This window comes from Coregonus lavaretus, assembly GCF_964263955.1.
Source record: "Coregonus lavaretus genome assembly, contig: HAP1_SCAFFOLD_2647, whole genome shotgun sequence".
In the NCBI taxonomy this organism is placed as follows: Eukaryota; Metazoa; Chordata; class Actinopteri; order Salmoniformes; family Salmonidae; genus Coregonus; species Coregonus lavaretus.
Window position 1 is genome coordinate 60,945 of NW_028165880.1, and position 16,122 is coordinate 77,066.

Here is a 16,122-nt window from a genome sequence, read left to right on the forward strand (position 1 = left end):
TCGTTGTTCTGAAAAAATATTTGTGCGAGGTGAGTAATCGTTGTTCTGATGTCCAGAAGTTATTTTCGGTCATAAGAGACGGTAGCAGCAACATTATGTACACAATAAGTTAAAAAATAAGTTACAAATAACTAACAGAATAGCGCAGTTGGTTAGGAGCCTGTAAAACGGCAGTCATCCCCTCCAGCGCCATTATATCCTGGCACCAGGAAGATTTATCTTCTACTTGGATAGTTCCATCTGTGCCACAGACTTCGTCTGGTTTTATTCCACTTTGTCTACAAATTAACAATTGATATGTTGGATTCACGTCTCCATCTCAACCCAAAACCAAAAATAATCCAAGTTAAAGAATAGGATTAAATTAAATCAAACTTTAAATTACATTTTATTTTATTTAGTCCTATTCTTTAACTTTGATTATTTTTGGTTTAAATTAATTGGAACGCCGACTGCGAACCAGGTCTAATCGCCCAACATCAGTGCCCGACTTCACTAATGCTCGTGGCTAAATGGCAAGTCTCTGCAGCAATGTTCCAACATATAATGGAAAGCCTTTCCAGAAGAGTGGAGGCTGTTATAGCAGCAAAGGGGGGGACCAACTCCATATTAATGCCCATGATTTTGGAATGAGATGGTCATGTTGATCTATTCTCCAGTAGGAGGTGCTTCTCAGCCTATTGATATTTTTTCTCATAGTGGAAATAACATTGAAGATCTGACAATGTTTTAAAGGTACAAATTCAACATATTTTATACAAGGTTTGTATATGTTGAAATTTGGTTACCTGATGACATAATCCTGTGGTTGAAATTTCACCCTCAAAACAACAGTTACGTTGATGACTTTTTTTTCAAATCCAATGTATTTTCCACGTCACAATACATTGACAAATTACATTGACAAATTACGTTGAAACAACATTGATTCAACCAGTTTGTGTCCAGTGGGTAGTTTGTTGCTAGCAAACCTGCCAATATAACAAACAAATTCAACAATATCAGTTGCTGAAAACAAGTGGTCAAACTTGAAACATGTGGGACGATTTGACAGCATATAGTTCCATGTTTCCATGAACTAGTCCAGTGATTTTTTGTTCACAATTCGCATAGCGGCCAATTCCGACACAGAAATGTACGCCTTTTCTCCGCACGCCTTTCCTACGCACTTCTCAGTATTTGGTATTCAGTCGTGGAGTTTTCATTCAATAGGGTTTTCAGTACATTTATCTGAAGTCATCCCTTTAAATATGGTGTACTTCTTAGTTAGAATTTTGTCTACAGACTCACTAGAATATATCAAGAGAACGGGTTCAGAATATTAGGGGTTAGTGAAAGAAAGCCATCTAAATATATGCAGATTTATCTCCATTTCAGCAGATCTTGTAGATTATTTAGATTTAGGAAAGTATTTATGAAGCATAAACAACTGGTATGGAGAGCCTTCACGCACAAAAGAAAGAAAACTGTGTTTATTTCACAGTTTTTATGTCTTCACAATGTAGACAATAGTAAAAATAAAGAAAAACCCTGGAATGAGTATGTGTCCAAACTTTTGACTGGTACTGTACTTCAGTCTGAGACTGCCATAGTTGAAGTCCTGTGATGACACCAAGATGTTAAAATGAGGGGTGTTGTACAAAACAAAGTCATCAGCCATCGGATAATCTCTAACCAATCAGAGTATCACATTTTTCGGCCCACGACCCCATTTAGATATCAGAAAATTATCGTGACCCCAACCATGTGAAAATAATTATGTAATTAACAGCCAATGTTTACTTTTTTATTTGCAAATTAGTCTGACATAATGTACTGTATCTTATCTCACCACCACTAATGTTGGGTGTGCTTGATGCATGTTGCGTCAGAGCTTCTCAAAGTCAGGAGGCGTGGTCGACAGTGCGCACCTCATCTCTGCTATCACATCCAACCTGGATCGATTTTTGGTTTTAATGCAGACTGGGAACTCGAAAAAATACGAGGTCAAATCATGACGTCAGTGATCTTCAGGTCGGAAAGTCGGAGCTCTAGAAAGAGGCCCGAGTTCCCGAGTTGGAATTCCGTGTTGGATGACCGTTAAACTATTTTTCCCAGTCGGAGCTTGTTTTTTTCTCTCCAAATTCCCAGTTGTCTTGAACGCACTGAAGTCGGAAGTCAGAGATTTCCGAGTTCCCAGTTGTTTTGAACAAGGCATTAATACTGCAGGTTATTATTCCCTCTGAGTCAGGAACCAAAACTCCTCCGTAGTGACCCGTGAATGCATTCGGTCACATGACAGCTCGATCAGCTGTTCGATTTCACTTACTGGCATGTCAACTGAGCCAGGATCACAGTCAAACGGATTGGGAAGTAGGTCCCAAAGTGCTCTTCCAAGCGTTGGAGGTGAGCAGTCATCACTCGTGTGGGACACTTCCTGATGCTGTTTAGAAACATGAACATCCGAGGGAAGGGGGCATGGTTTGCTTTTGAAAGACTCTCTCTCCAATGAGAATTATTTCCTCTGAATCCACTGATTCGGTCACTCATCTGTAGAATGTTTTTGTATTTCCCCTGCATGCTTGCGTTTGATTCGTTTAGTTTCCCAAATATGTCTGTTACATAGGCAAGGACACACATTTTATTTTCATTACACATAACATCAACCAAGTCTTTTATTTGATTTTTTACATCCATTGTGAATGACAACAGTTTCTCTCTCAATGCGAAAAATGTTTCCAACACTCCCCCTCGATAACCACCAAGCCTCGGTATGAAATGAAACATTCATGTTTTGATCCCATATCTCCAGTTTGTGAACAGGCGTGTGCGCGCAGTGGATGTGGTTTGATGTAGTTTACAATAGAAGTTACCTTCTGCAGTATTCGGTGTATCATTGTGGGGATCTATTTTCTCATAACTGGATGTGATACCTAGCTTAGAAAGAATGCATTAATGATTAAGCATAAAAGGTTTGTACTGTACTGATATAAATTGTTTCACATAACAAGCTGTGATTCATGTGAGGAGCTGTTTTAGGGAGTAGGGGGAGATAAGAACTTGTGTCTCACAATACCCGAACACTGCCTCTTTGTGATCTGTGAACCATCCAAGAACGTGTACTGCAAAAGTGCTGACTTTCTGGATAAGTTGCAAAACAACTAGACACCTGGCAACAGTGGAGCGCCAAGGAGCTGGGACCAGCCTGTGCGCCAACGGATTGGCTGAGTAAGTCTAAACCACGCTCAGTCTCTACTCTGATTGGCCAGCAGGGAGCGGGAACTATCTCTGTCAGAGTATTTTAAGAAGAACTCATAACAATGGCTTAGTTCTCTGAGTGCCCTGCGTGGTATTTCAGTGGACCCGTATATAAGAACATCATATTTACCATTGAAGCATTTGCATTAATAAATACTAGACTAACTTGGATACTGTGTAATGACCTCTTTTGTCCCAAATATCAGATTTGAATTGACGCAACTTAACATCATACAATGTGTCAATATTGCAGAGGCCTGCCCACCGTCCCGCCATAAATGGATCCCCATCTGTGCAAAAGCCCACCATAAGATTCCATGAAATTTGTTTTTCGTCAATATAGCCACGCAGCACACTGAACATCCCCTGTGCCCGTTCATGCTTGGGAATCGTGAGACAATCTTCTGAATTTTGGAAATTCTCCCGCTACACCATTTTCATGTCAGGAGACCCCTAGTTTGGGAACCGCTGATCAAAGCCTATGACGAATTTTCAAAACGATGCTTTACCCATATGTGTTTTGGCCCAGCCGCTCGGTTTCTGGGACCAGTAAGAACAGTTAGAATGTGTTTGCGTTCTAGAAATCGTCTGGGAGGTACTCAGATCCAGACTCATAGCAGAGAAGAACTAATGTCCATGGGCGTGGCATAGCGTAGCGTTTGGGCAGAGCATGAAAGCCGGCATGGATAGAATGCAATACTTTACTAATAGTTGCCATATTCTAATGATTCTCATGTGCCAACATATCGCCAAGGTCGATGCCTTGGTGAAACTTGCACTCCTGTAGATCTGAAATAATTGGATGGTGAAGCTTGCATCCAGCCAACCAGAAAAGCAAGGCGAAGCAATTCAGGCATTCTTGAGTCAGGACAATCCTTGTCCTGCAAAGAAACAATTTTTATAGTTGAAATTTTTTATTTTGCAAGCAGTAGGCATTTAGACTTAAATGTGGAGTGGATATTCATAGTTAGGCCTTCGTGATGACATCACATGCACCTGGTACCTTCAAAATCATTTGTAAATCATTTATATTCGGAAAACACAATTTCCATTAAAAAAATTATAATCTTTGAATAAACCTGGGTCAATGGAAACATGCCTACAGCCTTGGCATGATGCAAACAATTCACAAAAATAAACTAAGATGGGCTACATTAAATGATCCCCATCCTTGTGGGAGGAAAACAAACATGGGATTTGTTTTAACACAAAGCATCAACTACAGCACTCAAACTCAACTCTGGACCTTGAACCCAGTTCCACTGCATTTATCCCCTTCTAATCAGGGACTGATTTAGACCTGGAACCCAGTTCCACTGCATTTATCCCCTTCTAATCAGGGACTGATTTAGACCTGGAACCCAGTTCCACTGCATTTTCCCCCTTCTAATCAGGGTTAAGACCTGGAACACCAGGTGGGTGCAATTAATGATAATGTAGAACAGAAAACCAACAGGCTCCGGACGTCGTATGGTAAGAGTTGAATACCCTGATAGAACTTGATCAATAAACATTTTTTTAAAAGACAGAGACCTTCACATATCTGATGGTTCTTAAATCATTACATTTTCCCCCCTCATCTAAGATTTTTATTTTTGTGTGTGTAAAAAATATTTACAGACAAAATGACAATCAATTCTGAATTTCTGACAAAAGGAAATATATTTTCCACCCCATTGGTCCTTATAACACTTTCCCAAAGTACATTTATACATTTACTCATACTCCAACAAAACAATCAAACATTATCGAATGCTTTAATAACAATTAACTAAATGTAACATCACACATTTTCACATTCAAAGCACATCAAATATAATTTCCCATATTTGGCACCATCATCTCGTGGTCTTCATGTTCTAATACTTTACAAAGGTCAAATACAAACATAAAAGCTGAGATCTTCTTCTGAATTATCAAACAGGATTCTGTTCGCTTTGACCAAGAGAACAAAACGTGGTGACATCAGTTAGCGTCTCCTGATGATGACATCATGATATGAAGCACCAGGTGTTTTATTTATTTTTTATAAGTTGGATGGGGGAAAACAGGTGCAGGCAGGCGGGCAAGGGGAGGGGGACTGAGTTGGTCCCATTCCATAGACAAACACATTCACCAATCATGTTATACATAATGGGTTGGTCCATGCTCCTTCAACTGGTGGCAGCTGTGGCCAATTCAACCAGTGCTGTGCTAGGCATCGTATTGCTTAGGTAAGCCCACTCAAGTCTTCAATGGTCTGGGTAGGTATAAGGTGGGTGGTGACTGGCTGGGAGTGAGGGGCTTAGGAGAGCAGTAAGGATATCTGAACCTTCCCTACGAGGCAAATCCACCTTGTGACAAATAACACCAAAGTGTTTTACAGGCATAGTACCCCATCCCAGCACAGCGACGTGTAGGTCCATCTTCTACACATGGCTCTCAGGACCTGCATGTGTGTCTGTGATCAGTTTTAGTCTTTGTGGGCCTTTCCTTCGGGTATCTCTTCCTCGTCGTAAGACAGTCCGTATTCGTTCATTCTGGTCTTATCAACAGGATACAGCCTTACGAGAGAAAAAGAGTGGGGTAAAGGTTGTAGTAAACAAATTGATGCGGTCAATGTGAGGATATTCTGTTGTAGCATTGGAGATCGTGTTATTTACAAGTGACTCATTTTACCAACTGCAACAGTCAATTTAGGGAAACTGCAGTGTGTGTGTGTGTGTGTAGGATCTTAATTTGACCAGTATTGTCGCAGATAAATAATCCTGCAGCAACAGAATTTGAACGTTTAGTCTATAATGTTGCTTGATCGGTGGTTAGGCTATTAGCTGGACAAAAGTAGGATACTTTAAAAAGTGCAATACTGTTAATATAACCTTGTGTTAGTGTGGGTTTTCAGTGAAATTATGTAAATCACAAAGCTCATCTACATTTCCTGCAGCGTTGGGAAATTCTCAGCAACAAAACAGTGATCAAATGAAGATCCTACACCTGTGTGTGTGTGTGTGTGTCTGCCGTGTGGCTTACCATCTCTGGTACAAGTAGACGAGGAAGACCACATCATCCCTGAAGCAGGCTAGCCGATGGGAGGTGGGCATGGTGATGATGAAGGCAAATATGTCGTCGATAAAGGTGTTGAACGCCTGGGGATGGACAAGATGAGACGCAATAAATATAAACCGACTATCATTAAACGTCCTTCAGCTTCATTTTCATCACCTTATTATGTCTATTTTCGGATAGATTTATGGATGTTTCATTGCAACAATTATTACACATTCTGGTAACCATACTCTTATCGCCCGTCAATGATAAAAACCATTTCCATCTAACAGTGTAAAACCTGACGATCTCTCAAATGAGGCCTGATACAATTCACTCACTTTATACATGAATGCTTTCCAGGGTAGATGTGCCACGGATTTGAACTGTTGAAACAAGAATAAAATCGATATGGACACCAGCGTCTGGATTTTAGCGTCATGTGATAATACACCACGGAAGACGTGCACTAGCGCTCAGTATACCCGTGTAGCTCAGTTGGTAGAGCATGGCGCCAGTATGCGGCAGCATGCCAGTATGAAAAAAATGTATGCACTCACTAACTGTAAGTCGCTCTGGATAAGAGCGTCTGCTAAATGACTAAAATGTATAATGTAACTGACCTTGTAGTTAACAAAGAGTTGAGGTAGCATGAAGAGGAATCCAAAAGCGTATACTCCTGTCAAAAAATAAACCATCAATGGGAATAACAATACTTCTATTATTGATGATCATGGACGTGCACTGACAATGCATTTTTTATTTGTCCAATGATTCTGCCTAATGACTGAACATATAATAAAACAATTGATCTAAACAAAAAAAAACAACGCTTATGGTAAATCTGGCTTTTAAAAGTAAATTACAGCAAATCATGCTGGCTTCTGGGTAATGTCAGAGAATTTACCATTCACTAAACTGTTGACGATCCAGGAGTACCAACTGCCAAACAGAAAGCAGAGGAGACATTATTACACATTCAAAACGCATAGTAGACCGGGTCTGGGCAACATCGAGGCTCCAAGGGGGGAATCGATATGTTATTGTCCAGACAATGTTATAGCCTACCTTTTGTATCTCAAAAACACTAAGGCATAAACCGCTCCTCCAATACACATTGGGTAGAGTAAATACGACAGGTACTTCATTGCCTGGGAAGAGAAGAACGTTGAAAGGAAAATCAAATGGATGCTATTTATGACAATGCTACTTATATACACACTGAGGAGAAAGGAACACATGTAGTGTTTGGTGCTTTTTGAAATGGACAAAACAAATGTATATGGCAAGTCTCACCAGAGTATCATACTCTACAGTCCTCCTCTCTGATTCGTCAGACTTTCCAAACTGCAGGGAGAAAAACACACACTTGATATCAATGTAGAACAAACGGAGACCAAACGTAATCCTGAAGAAATGAACTCGGATATCCTTCCAAACAAACCAGGCTTACTATAAATGTTGGTTTTACACCCTTCCAGACAATCTGTATCTTAAAGGCTTTCTTCACCTTCCACACCTGTAGAGGGACAGATAAACCAGTCAGGCGTCGAGAGGACACCGTGCAACAAACTACAAGAACACAATAACCTACAAGGATCTAAAACATAGGGGATTAAGAGAAACCAGGACACAGGATGTTTGAATGACCAAACATACAAAAGGAGGAAAACATTGAGTCACTGAATAGTGCACCAAGTGCAGCAAACAGAAAAAGACTATCAACTCAATCTGACGAAATACATTTTACTAACGTGAACAACAGTAACTGTGCAAATAGAGAACCTTAAGGAAACACTGTCTGCGTTCCAAATGGAACCCTATTCCCAGAGCCCTGGGTCCCAATAATATCTCCTTTCTGCTGAAGTGTGCACATGTTCACTACTTCCCACAAATCTATATACCAGTCATATCCTTTAGAATCTATATACCAGTCATATCCTTTAAAATCTATATACCAGTCATATCCTTTAAAATCTATGTACCAGTCATATCCTTTAGAATATATATACCAGTCATATCCTTTAAAATCTATATACCAGTCATATCCTTTAGAATCTATATACCAGTCATATCCTTTAAAATCTATATACCAGTCATATCCTTTAAAATCTATGTACCAGTCATATCCTTTAAAATCTATGTACCAGTCATATCCTTTAAAATCTATATACCAGTCATATCCTTTAAAATCTTTTTACCAGTCATATCCTTTAAAATCTATATACCAGTCATATCCTTTAGAATATATATACCAGTCATATCCTTTAAAATCTATATACCAGTCATATCCTTTAGAATCTATATACCAGTCATATCCTTTAAAATCTATATACCAGTCATATCCTTTAAAATCTATGTACCAGTCATATCCTTTAAAATCTATGTACCAGTCATATCCTTTAAAATCTATATACCAGTCATATCCTTTAAAATCTTTTTACCAGTCATATCCTTTAAAATCTATATACCAGTCATATCCTTTGGAATCTATATACCAGTCATATCCTTTAAAATCTATATACCAGTCATATCCTTTGGAATCTATATACCAGTCATATCCTTTAAAATCTATATACCAGTCATATCCTTTAAAATCTATATACCAGTCATATCCTTTAAAATCTTTTTACCAGTCATATCCTTTAAAATCTATATACCAGTCATATCCTTTGGAATCTATATACCAGTCATATCCTTTAAAATCTTTTTACCAGTCATATCCTTTAAAATCTATATACCAGTCATATCCTTTAAAATCTATATACCAGTCATATCCTTTGGAATATATATACCAGTCATATCCTTTAGAATCTATATACCAGTCATATCCTTTAGAATCTATATACCAGTCATATCCTTTAAAATCTATATACCAGTCATATCCTTTAGAATCTATATACCAGTCATATCCTTTAAAATCTATATACCAGTCATATCCTTTAAAATCTATATACCAGTCATATCCTTTAGAATCTATATACCAGTCATATCCTTTAGAATCTATATACCAGTCATATCCTTTAGAATCTATATACCAGTCATATCCTTTAGAATCTATATACCAGTCATATCCTTTAAAATCTATATACCAGTCATATCCTTTAAAATCTATATACCAGTCATATCCTTTAGAATCTATATACCAGTCATATCCTTTGGAATCTATATACCTGTCATATCCTTTAAAAAATCTGTGAATTATTAAACAAGTGCAGACTTTGTGAGGAACGACAGTTAAATCGGGATATAGGTAGCCCTGCTCAAAAGTAGTGCAATACCCCCTGGTTCGATTCCAGGCTGTATCACAACCGGCCGTGATTGGGAGTCCCATAGGGCGGCGCACAATTGGCCCAGCGTTGTCTGGGTTTGGCCGGTGTAGGCCGTCATTGTAAATAAGAATTTGTTCTTAACTGACTTGCCTAGTTAAATAAAGGTCAAATAAAAATACATAGGGACTATTAGGGACAAAGCCACTAAATGCATGTGAGGAGACGTACCTCGATAATGGAGCCTACTCCAGCAGGAATGAGGACCAGCAGGCTGGTCTGCTCATCAAACAGGTACATGAAAATCACAATGGTGCTGAAACACCTCCACAGTACTGGAAAGGACCACAACATAAACACATGTAAGGGGAATTGTCAAACGTTGCATATACACTGAGTAGACAAAACATTAAGAACAGCTCTTTCCATGACAGAGTGACCAGGTGAAAGCTGATGTCACTTGTTAAATCTACTTCAAATCAGTGTAGAGGAAGGGGAGACAGGCTAAAGAAGGATTTTTAATCCTTGAGACAACTGAGACATGGATTGTGTATGTGTGCCATTCAGAGGGTGATTGGGCCAGACTAAATATTGAAGTGCCTTTGAACGGGGTATGGTAGTAGATGCTAGGCGCACCCGTTTGTCAAGAACTGCAACGCTGCTGGTCTTTTCACACTCAACAGTTCCCTGTGTGTATCAAGAACGCTCCACCGCCTCCCAAGTGGCGCAGCAGTCTAAGGCACTGCATCGCAATGTTGCGGCGTCACTACAGCCTGGGGTTCGATCCCGGCCGTGACCGGGAGTCCCATGAGGCGGCGCACAATTGGCCCAGCGTCGTCCGGGTTAGGGGAGGGTTTGGCCGGCCGGGCTTTACTTGGCTCATCGCGCTCTAGCGACTCCTTGTGGCGGGCCGGGCGCCTGCATGCTGACTTCGGTCGTCAGTTGAGCGGTGTTTCCTCCGACACATTGGTGCAGCTGGCTTCCGGGTTAAGCGATTGGGTGTTAAGAAGCGCGGTTTGGCGGATCATGTTTCGTAATCACGATTATTATTATTTTTTTTTCAATGTTTGGTATACTCTGTGTATATCTGGAATATAATATCACACACACACAAAGGCATATATTGAATTCCACCGAATAGCCAATGTCGTCCCCCCCCCCACCGTACTTACTATGACTGTGATTTGTGGTTGTCTCACCAAACTATCTTAAGATGAATGCACTACCTAAGTCGCTCTGGATAATGACTAAAATGTAAAAGTAATTCAGGAAGTAAACTGAAACTCCAATTCAATACATTAAAAAAGTATATATTTTTTCTCAATAAACAGAAAAGGAGAAGCTATGTATTTATTTTAAAAGTTTTAAATTCAAATAATTTCCTGAATTACTTCAATTGGAATTGACCCCAACCCTGCCTAACAGCATCCTAGTAAGAAGTTAACCCACCTGCTTTGCTGGACATCCCCACCATGCTTTTCTTCTGCTTCCAGAAGCTGATGTCATGTTTGAAGGCCAGGAAATCAAATAGGAGCTGCAAATGAAACACGCTTTTAAGATGCAATGTGATACAGGAATAATTGAGTGAATCTCAGTCATGCATGTGGGCGGCACATAGCCTAGCGGTTAGGAGTGTTTGGCCAGTAAAGTCCTGAAAGGTCGCTCGTTCGAATCTAAGAGCCTACTAGGTGAAACAAATCTGCCCTCCTGTAAGTTGCTCTGGATAAGAGCGACGGCTAAATGACAAAACATTTCAAAATGTAAACATTAAAGATGATCGTCACTTAATTTATATGGAACAGTACGACTTCACATTCTTACATGAAAGGCAGCTACGAAGAAGGTGAGGGCTAAGAAGTACAGGTTGGTTTCCACGAAAATGCCCTTGATTTCATCAGCATCTTTCTCAGTGAAGCCTGAAATCACAACAAACCAAATTTGCTTAGGTTCCACCTCCGAAGAATGACGCAGGCTTCCTATACATAATCACGAATTGGGGGTGGGAAAAAAATGTCCTGGAGATTTCCACGTGGACTGGAAAAACATCAACAAATAGAGAACTGACGCATGTCAGTGTAGCTAGCTAGCATGCTAACCTTAGTTAGCTATCTTGCTAACCTTATCTAGCAAGCTAATGATATCTGTTGTTGCCAGTTTTTTTTTTTTTTTTTTTACTACACCGTATTCAAAAGATTAGCCAGCTGGCTGGTTCTGGAGCTGGATTTGTCATAAGCATAATAGGGAAAACTTCACCACAGATGGAAACCAGTATCTTTGACATCACCATCTATTGTCATCTCCAACGTTTTGGCATCTTCCATAAGAGACAAGCATTTTTCTACATTGTAATGGACAAGGTGCAACCCTTGGTAGGAAGGCTGCTGGCAGGCTTCGGCTGCGGTACAGCAAAGCCAAGTCAGCCCGTGCTCATGGTTCTCACAGGGGAAGTAAAATGATAGGCTACAATGACTTTGCTCATGATGCACGTTGTAAATTACATTGCAAAACACCCTGAGCGCATCAGACACGAAACACCAATACAAATGTAACAGCACAACAAAATAGATAAACAAGTGACTTGAATTTTCTTTCGTGGGCGCCTGTTCATTATAGGATAGACACTTGTGGTTTAGCTGCACCAATCAAAGCTGTGAAGCAACAGATGAGCAGGGTTGCAAAATGCAATCATATCACACAATTATACCATTTATAAAATTGTCATATTTTTCTATATAAAGACTAGCTCATCAATTAGTGAAAATTCACAAATTATCCAATTGATTATGTTAATCTTCTGGTAAAAAAAAGGGGGGAGGTGCAAAAACCTAAGTTTACACCCCCTATTTTAAATTAGCTCCATGGCTCAGTGTAGGCTACGGCGAAAACCTTTTTTGCTCAGTCCGGACTCGAAGACGAAGAACTTTGCAGGTGTTTCTGATTAATAAACAATGCCATGCTGGTGGGTGGTAACTTTCAAATAAAACCCCTGAGAATAAATGTAGACTGAAAAGCATTAGCACGTCATATCACAGGGAAACACACGGCATTGCCACTGAAAAAATCCCACTTCGGATTTCCCACTTCAAGCCCAAATATATCAAACTATGACTTATTGACTTAAATCATTGTGCAACATCATGGGTAAGCTCTGGGTATCGTCTTTCAGTTTAAAAAAAGTGATTTTCTTGTGGGCATTTATCAAACATTGATTTGCATGTTCAAAACAGACAAAACAAAGGATTGTATTATATATTTCTTACTACAGTTGCAGAACCTCTTCCACGCAGACTCAATTAATGACATAACAGCAGCAACGATAAGACAGATGTCTCTCTCGTGATGTGGTCGTTCAGTTTGTGATCCTCTGGCGGTAGGTAGAACGACTCATGCAGATTAGTGTCAATTCTGCACACTAGTATCAACTAGCATATTGGGTGCTATTTCCCTGACACAGATTAAAGGCTAGTCCTGAACTAAAAAGCAATCTCAATGAAGAATCTAAAATGGAAAATAATGTTTTGTCCAGGACTAGGCTTAATCTGTGTCCGGTAAACAATTTCTATAGTACTACTCACCGAATTGTTGCAGGGAGTAGACGGCATCTTGCATGTGAATCCAGAAGCGGAGTTTCCCGAGGGAGATGGTGTCATAGGAGATGGTGAGAGGGAGTTCTGTGCTGGTGCTGTTGATCTCCAGCAAGTCTTTCACTCTGTTGCTCAGCTCATCCACAAACAGCAGTGGAAGGTACATCCTCTTCTTTCCATTTTGAAATCTGGAACACAGTAAAACAATCAAGGAAAACATATAAATGATTGAATAAAAAGGCTCTGGAATTTGAAGTTTACATTTTTGTATTGTAATAAAAAGCATGAGCTGGTGCACCCCCCCCCAAAAAAGGTTGGTAGAGATGCTGACTAACGGCGGGTAAACTGTAGGCTATAAAAATAAATAAAGAGTCGCACACTCTATATACAAGCTCCCAGTAATTGATTGGGTAAACCACCAATATTTCAGCATCACTGTGCCTTCTTCACCCTGAAGAAGGTGTACTGTATCGTTAGTTCCAGGTGTCCATTTGTGAGTGTATGATGAATTTCAATTCTAGATTGTATCATAAGTGTGTTCTTACACTCTCAGGTAGCGGTGCACGTCGCTGGGCAGGAAGTCCCTGTCGAAGATAAAGTCCTCTGACACCACATTGAGGGTGAGACGGGAGCGCCAGTGAGACACGGGCCGGTCCACTGCAGAGTCACCTCTTTTAGGCTTCTGTTTCTGCTGCTCCACCTGCCCTGGGCACAATGACAACAGCAGACCAGAGAGAAAAAGACAGGGGAAAAACTGAACATCACAATCAGCATGACAGTTTGAAAGACATACTCCACAGAAATGCATTCCAATGTGAAAGGCATTCAAATGTAACAGACTTATGTAGACAAACATTAAAAAAATATATGCTATACAGGGACAATTCAGAATGGTTGATTCCAAGGCAAGCCACTGCCTGTGCACACGGACACATCCTAATAATAAAGAGATGTATAAATGTCTTGCTTTGGATCTTGTAAGTGTTGGTTGCGTCCCAAATAGCACCCTATTCCCTTATAGTGGACTACTTTTGACCAGAGCCCCATAGTAGTGTACTATATAGGGTGCCATTTAGAACGCAGGCATTGTGTGGTGTAATAGTAGTCTGACCTGTGGTGCTTCCTCCCCTGAGATCAGGCTGACCTCTGGTGGTTTGGGTATCATGTAGCTGGTGAGCTGGGACACCAGATGCACCTGTCTGGGGTCCTGCCACGGAGACATGCCTGCCTGGTGTACAAACACCATGGCATACAGAGTCCCATTCTTACGGGTCTTCTTCGGGAGGGACACATTCACTATCCTATAGGAAAGGGATACATAGGTCAATATAGCAGGGAGAGGTAGAACTTTGCAGGTTGAAGTAGTCTCTATAGTCGGTTTGTTCAATGTTAATCAGTTACTATGAATGTGGGCAGATTTCTGCACCCGTTTTGGCTCCAGATGACTTGCTAACATGAAGTCCTAGTCATCATGCAAATACCCAGAGATCACTGACTGTGTCTACCACAAAGTTTCCATAGGTGATTATCAGTCAGTCAGATGTAATAAGCACGATGGATACCGCCATATCCTGTAACCGTAAGAAATGTTGCACCTTTCAAACTTGGTCTCAACATCAAAGTCCTCCTCCTTGTGAATGAGGGTCTGTCCACCATCAGCATTGGGTCGCAAGGCTGTATAGATACTCAGCTGAGAATGGGGAATAAAGAACACAGAAAATGTTCACGAATCAATTTTCACACCCAAAACAACTGTCTTGACTGGCAAGCTTGCGTTTTTTCATCTAGCTGGCTTGCAATGATGCATACCAACCTGCAGTCTTGGTTTTCCTGCCAAATAAGGGTTGATGCAGTTTTCGAATTTGGGGTTCTCACAAGGCTTGGTGTAAACGATGCCATACATCACCCAGCAAGTGTGCGAAACATACACAACGAACACCCCGACTATGAGCGCCGTGAAAGAGATCTTCTGAAACATGCTCCTGACTCCGTCTAGTCCTTCAAATACGAAATGTGCCAGTCAGATACCGTAGCGACGCTATCCTCTTCTGACCAGAGCCGAGGACAGATGCGAAACCGAGAGAGAATTTAGCTGAGGCAGATTAACGTCGGTAGATGAATTGCTCATACTGTAACGTTAGTGTAGTTTATGGACTGGACATTAAGGTCACATATGTCGGCAGGTGCTAGGCTAACCATGGCTAGCTATCGTCTCCTCATTTCTTTTACCTATCAAATGCAATGTCTATTAGTTCATATTTTGTGCATTATAAAATCCCCGAATTCTGCTCGCCATTTTGCATCTCGAAATTGCAATATCACGGCTATTTTAAAGAAGCATGGATCTGTCAGCTAGCTACTTCCGTAATTTATTTCCTGGTTAGAATATTCAGGACAGTATCAAACTGCGGCTGCGCAAATCCAACAATCTCATACCGGTTGAAAATATATTGGCCGCTAGATGTCACCCACGCTCCATGCAGTACAGTTCGCTCTTGATTATAATTTCCGTTTTTCCAAGTCACCTTTACTGTCAGTGCCAGGTCAACGTCAACAATAGAAGCAGAATTTTTCCATGTATTGTAGAAACTAATTAAAATATGTTGAATTTCTTGGTTTTGAAAAACAATTAACACAAACCTCTTGACTTGACTAAATCCAATATATGAAGCTATTATTATAATAGCAGTGTTTAATTTGATCGGGATCCGGCACCTCTCAGTTTTGGACTGTTTTGTTCCGGAACCCATTGACCAGGATCCGGTACCTCTCGTGGCATGAAAAATAATTTTCACAGTTTGCATTATAATAAAAGCAATCAGAGTTAGGCTCATTACAGTTGACTCCACTGTAATTGTCCTGGATGCCCCATAAAAAACCTAATGTGAAAACGTGTTTATGATTTGCACAACATTGTAGCACATATAGACCAATGCGTGGCTATTGCTGTGGTGAGAGAGAGAAGCGTGCCTGTATCTCATACAGAACTAGAATGAGATTAACTTTCT

General features: G+C 40.3%; 1 protein-coding gene across 1 annotated transcript; it reads right to left on the reverse strand.

Annotated features, from left to right (window-relative positions):
* Nucleotides 1-4,980: 4,980 nt before the first annotated feature.
* LOC311115341 (lipid scramblase CLPTM1L-like) lies at nucleotides 4,981-15,516 on the reverse strand. The gene is made up of 16 exons (XM_084190533.1): nucleotides 14,928-15,516; nucleotides 14,710-14,804; nucleotides 14,226-14,415; nucleotides 13,660-13,814; nucleotides 13,106-13,302; nucleotides 11,352-11,446; nucleotides 10,980-11,064; nucleotides 9,762-9,865; nucleotides 7,715-7,780; nucleotides 7,558-7,608; nucleotides 7,330-7,412; nucleotides 7,169-7,203; nucleotides 6,885-6,940; nucleotides 6,603-6,647; nucleotides 6,247-6,362; nucleotides 4,981-5,780 (listed from the first exon to the last, which is right to left on the reverse strand). The coding sequence occupies exons 1-16, from the start codon at nucleotides 15,090-15,092 to the stop codon at nucleotides 5,690-5,692; spliced, it is 1,629 nt and encodes a 542-aa protein (XP_084046659.1). The 5' UTR covers nucleotides 15,093-15,516; the 3' UTR covers nucleotides 4,981-5,689.
* Nucleotides 15,517-16,122: the final 606 nt, after the last annotated feature.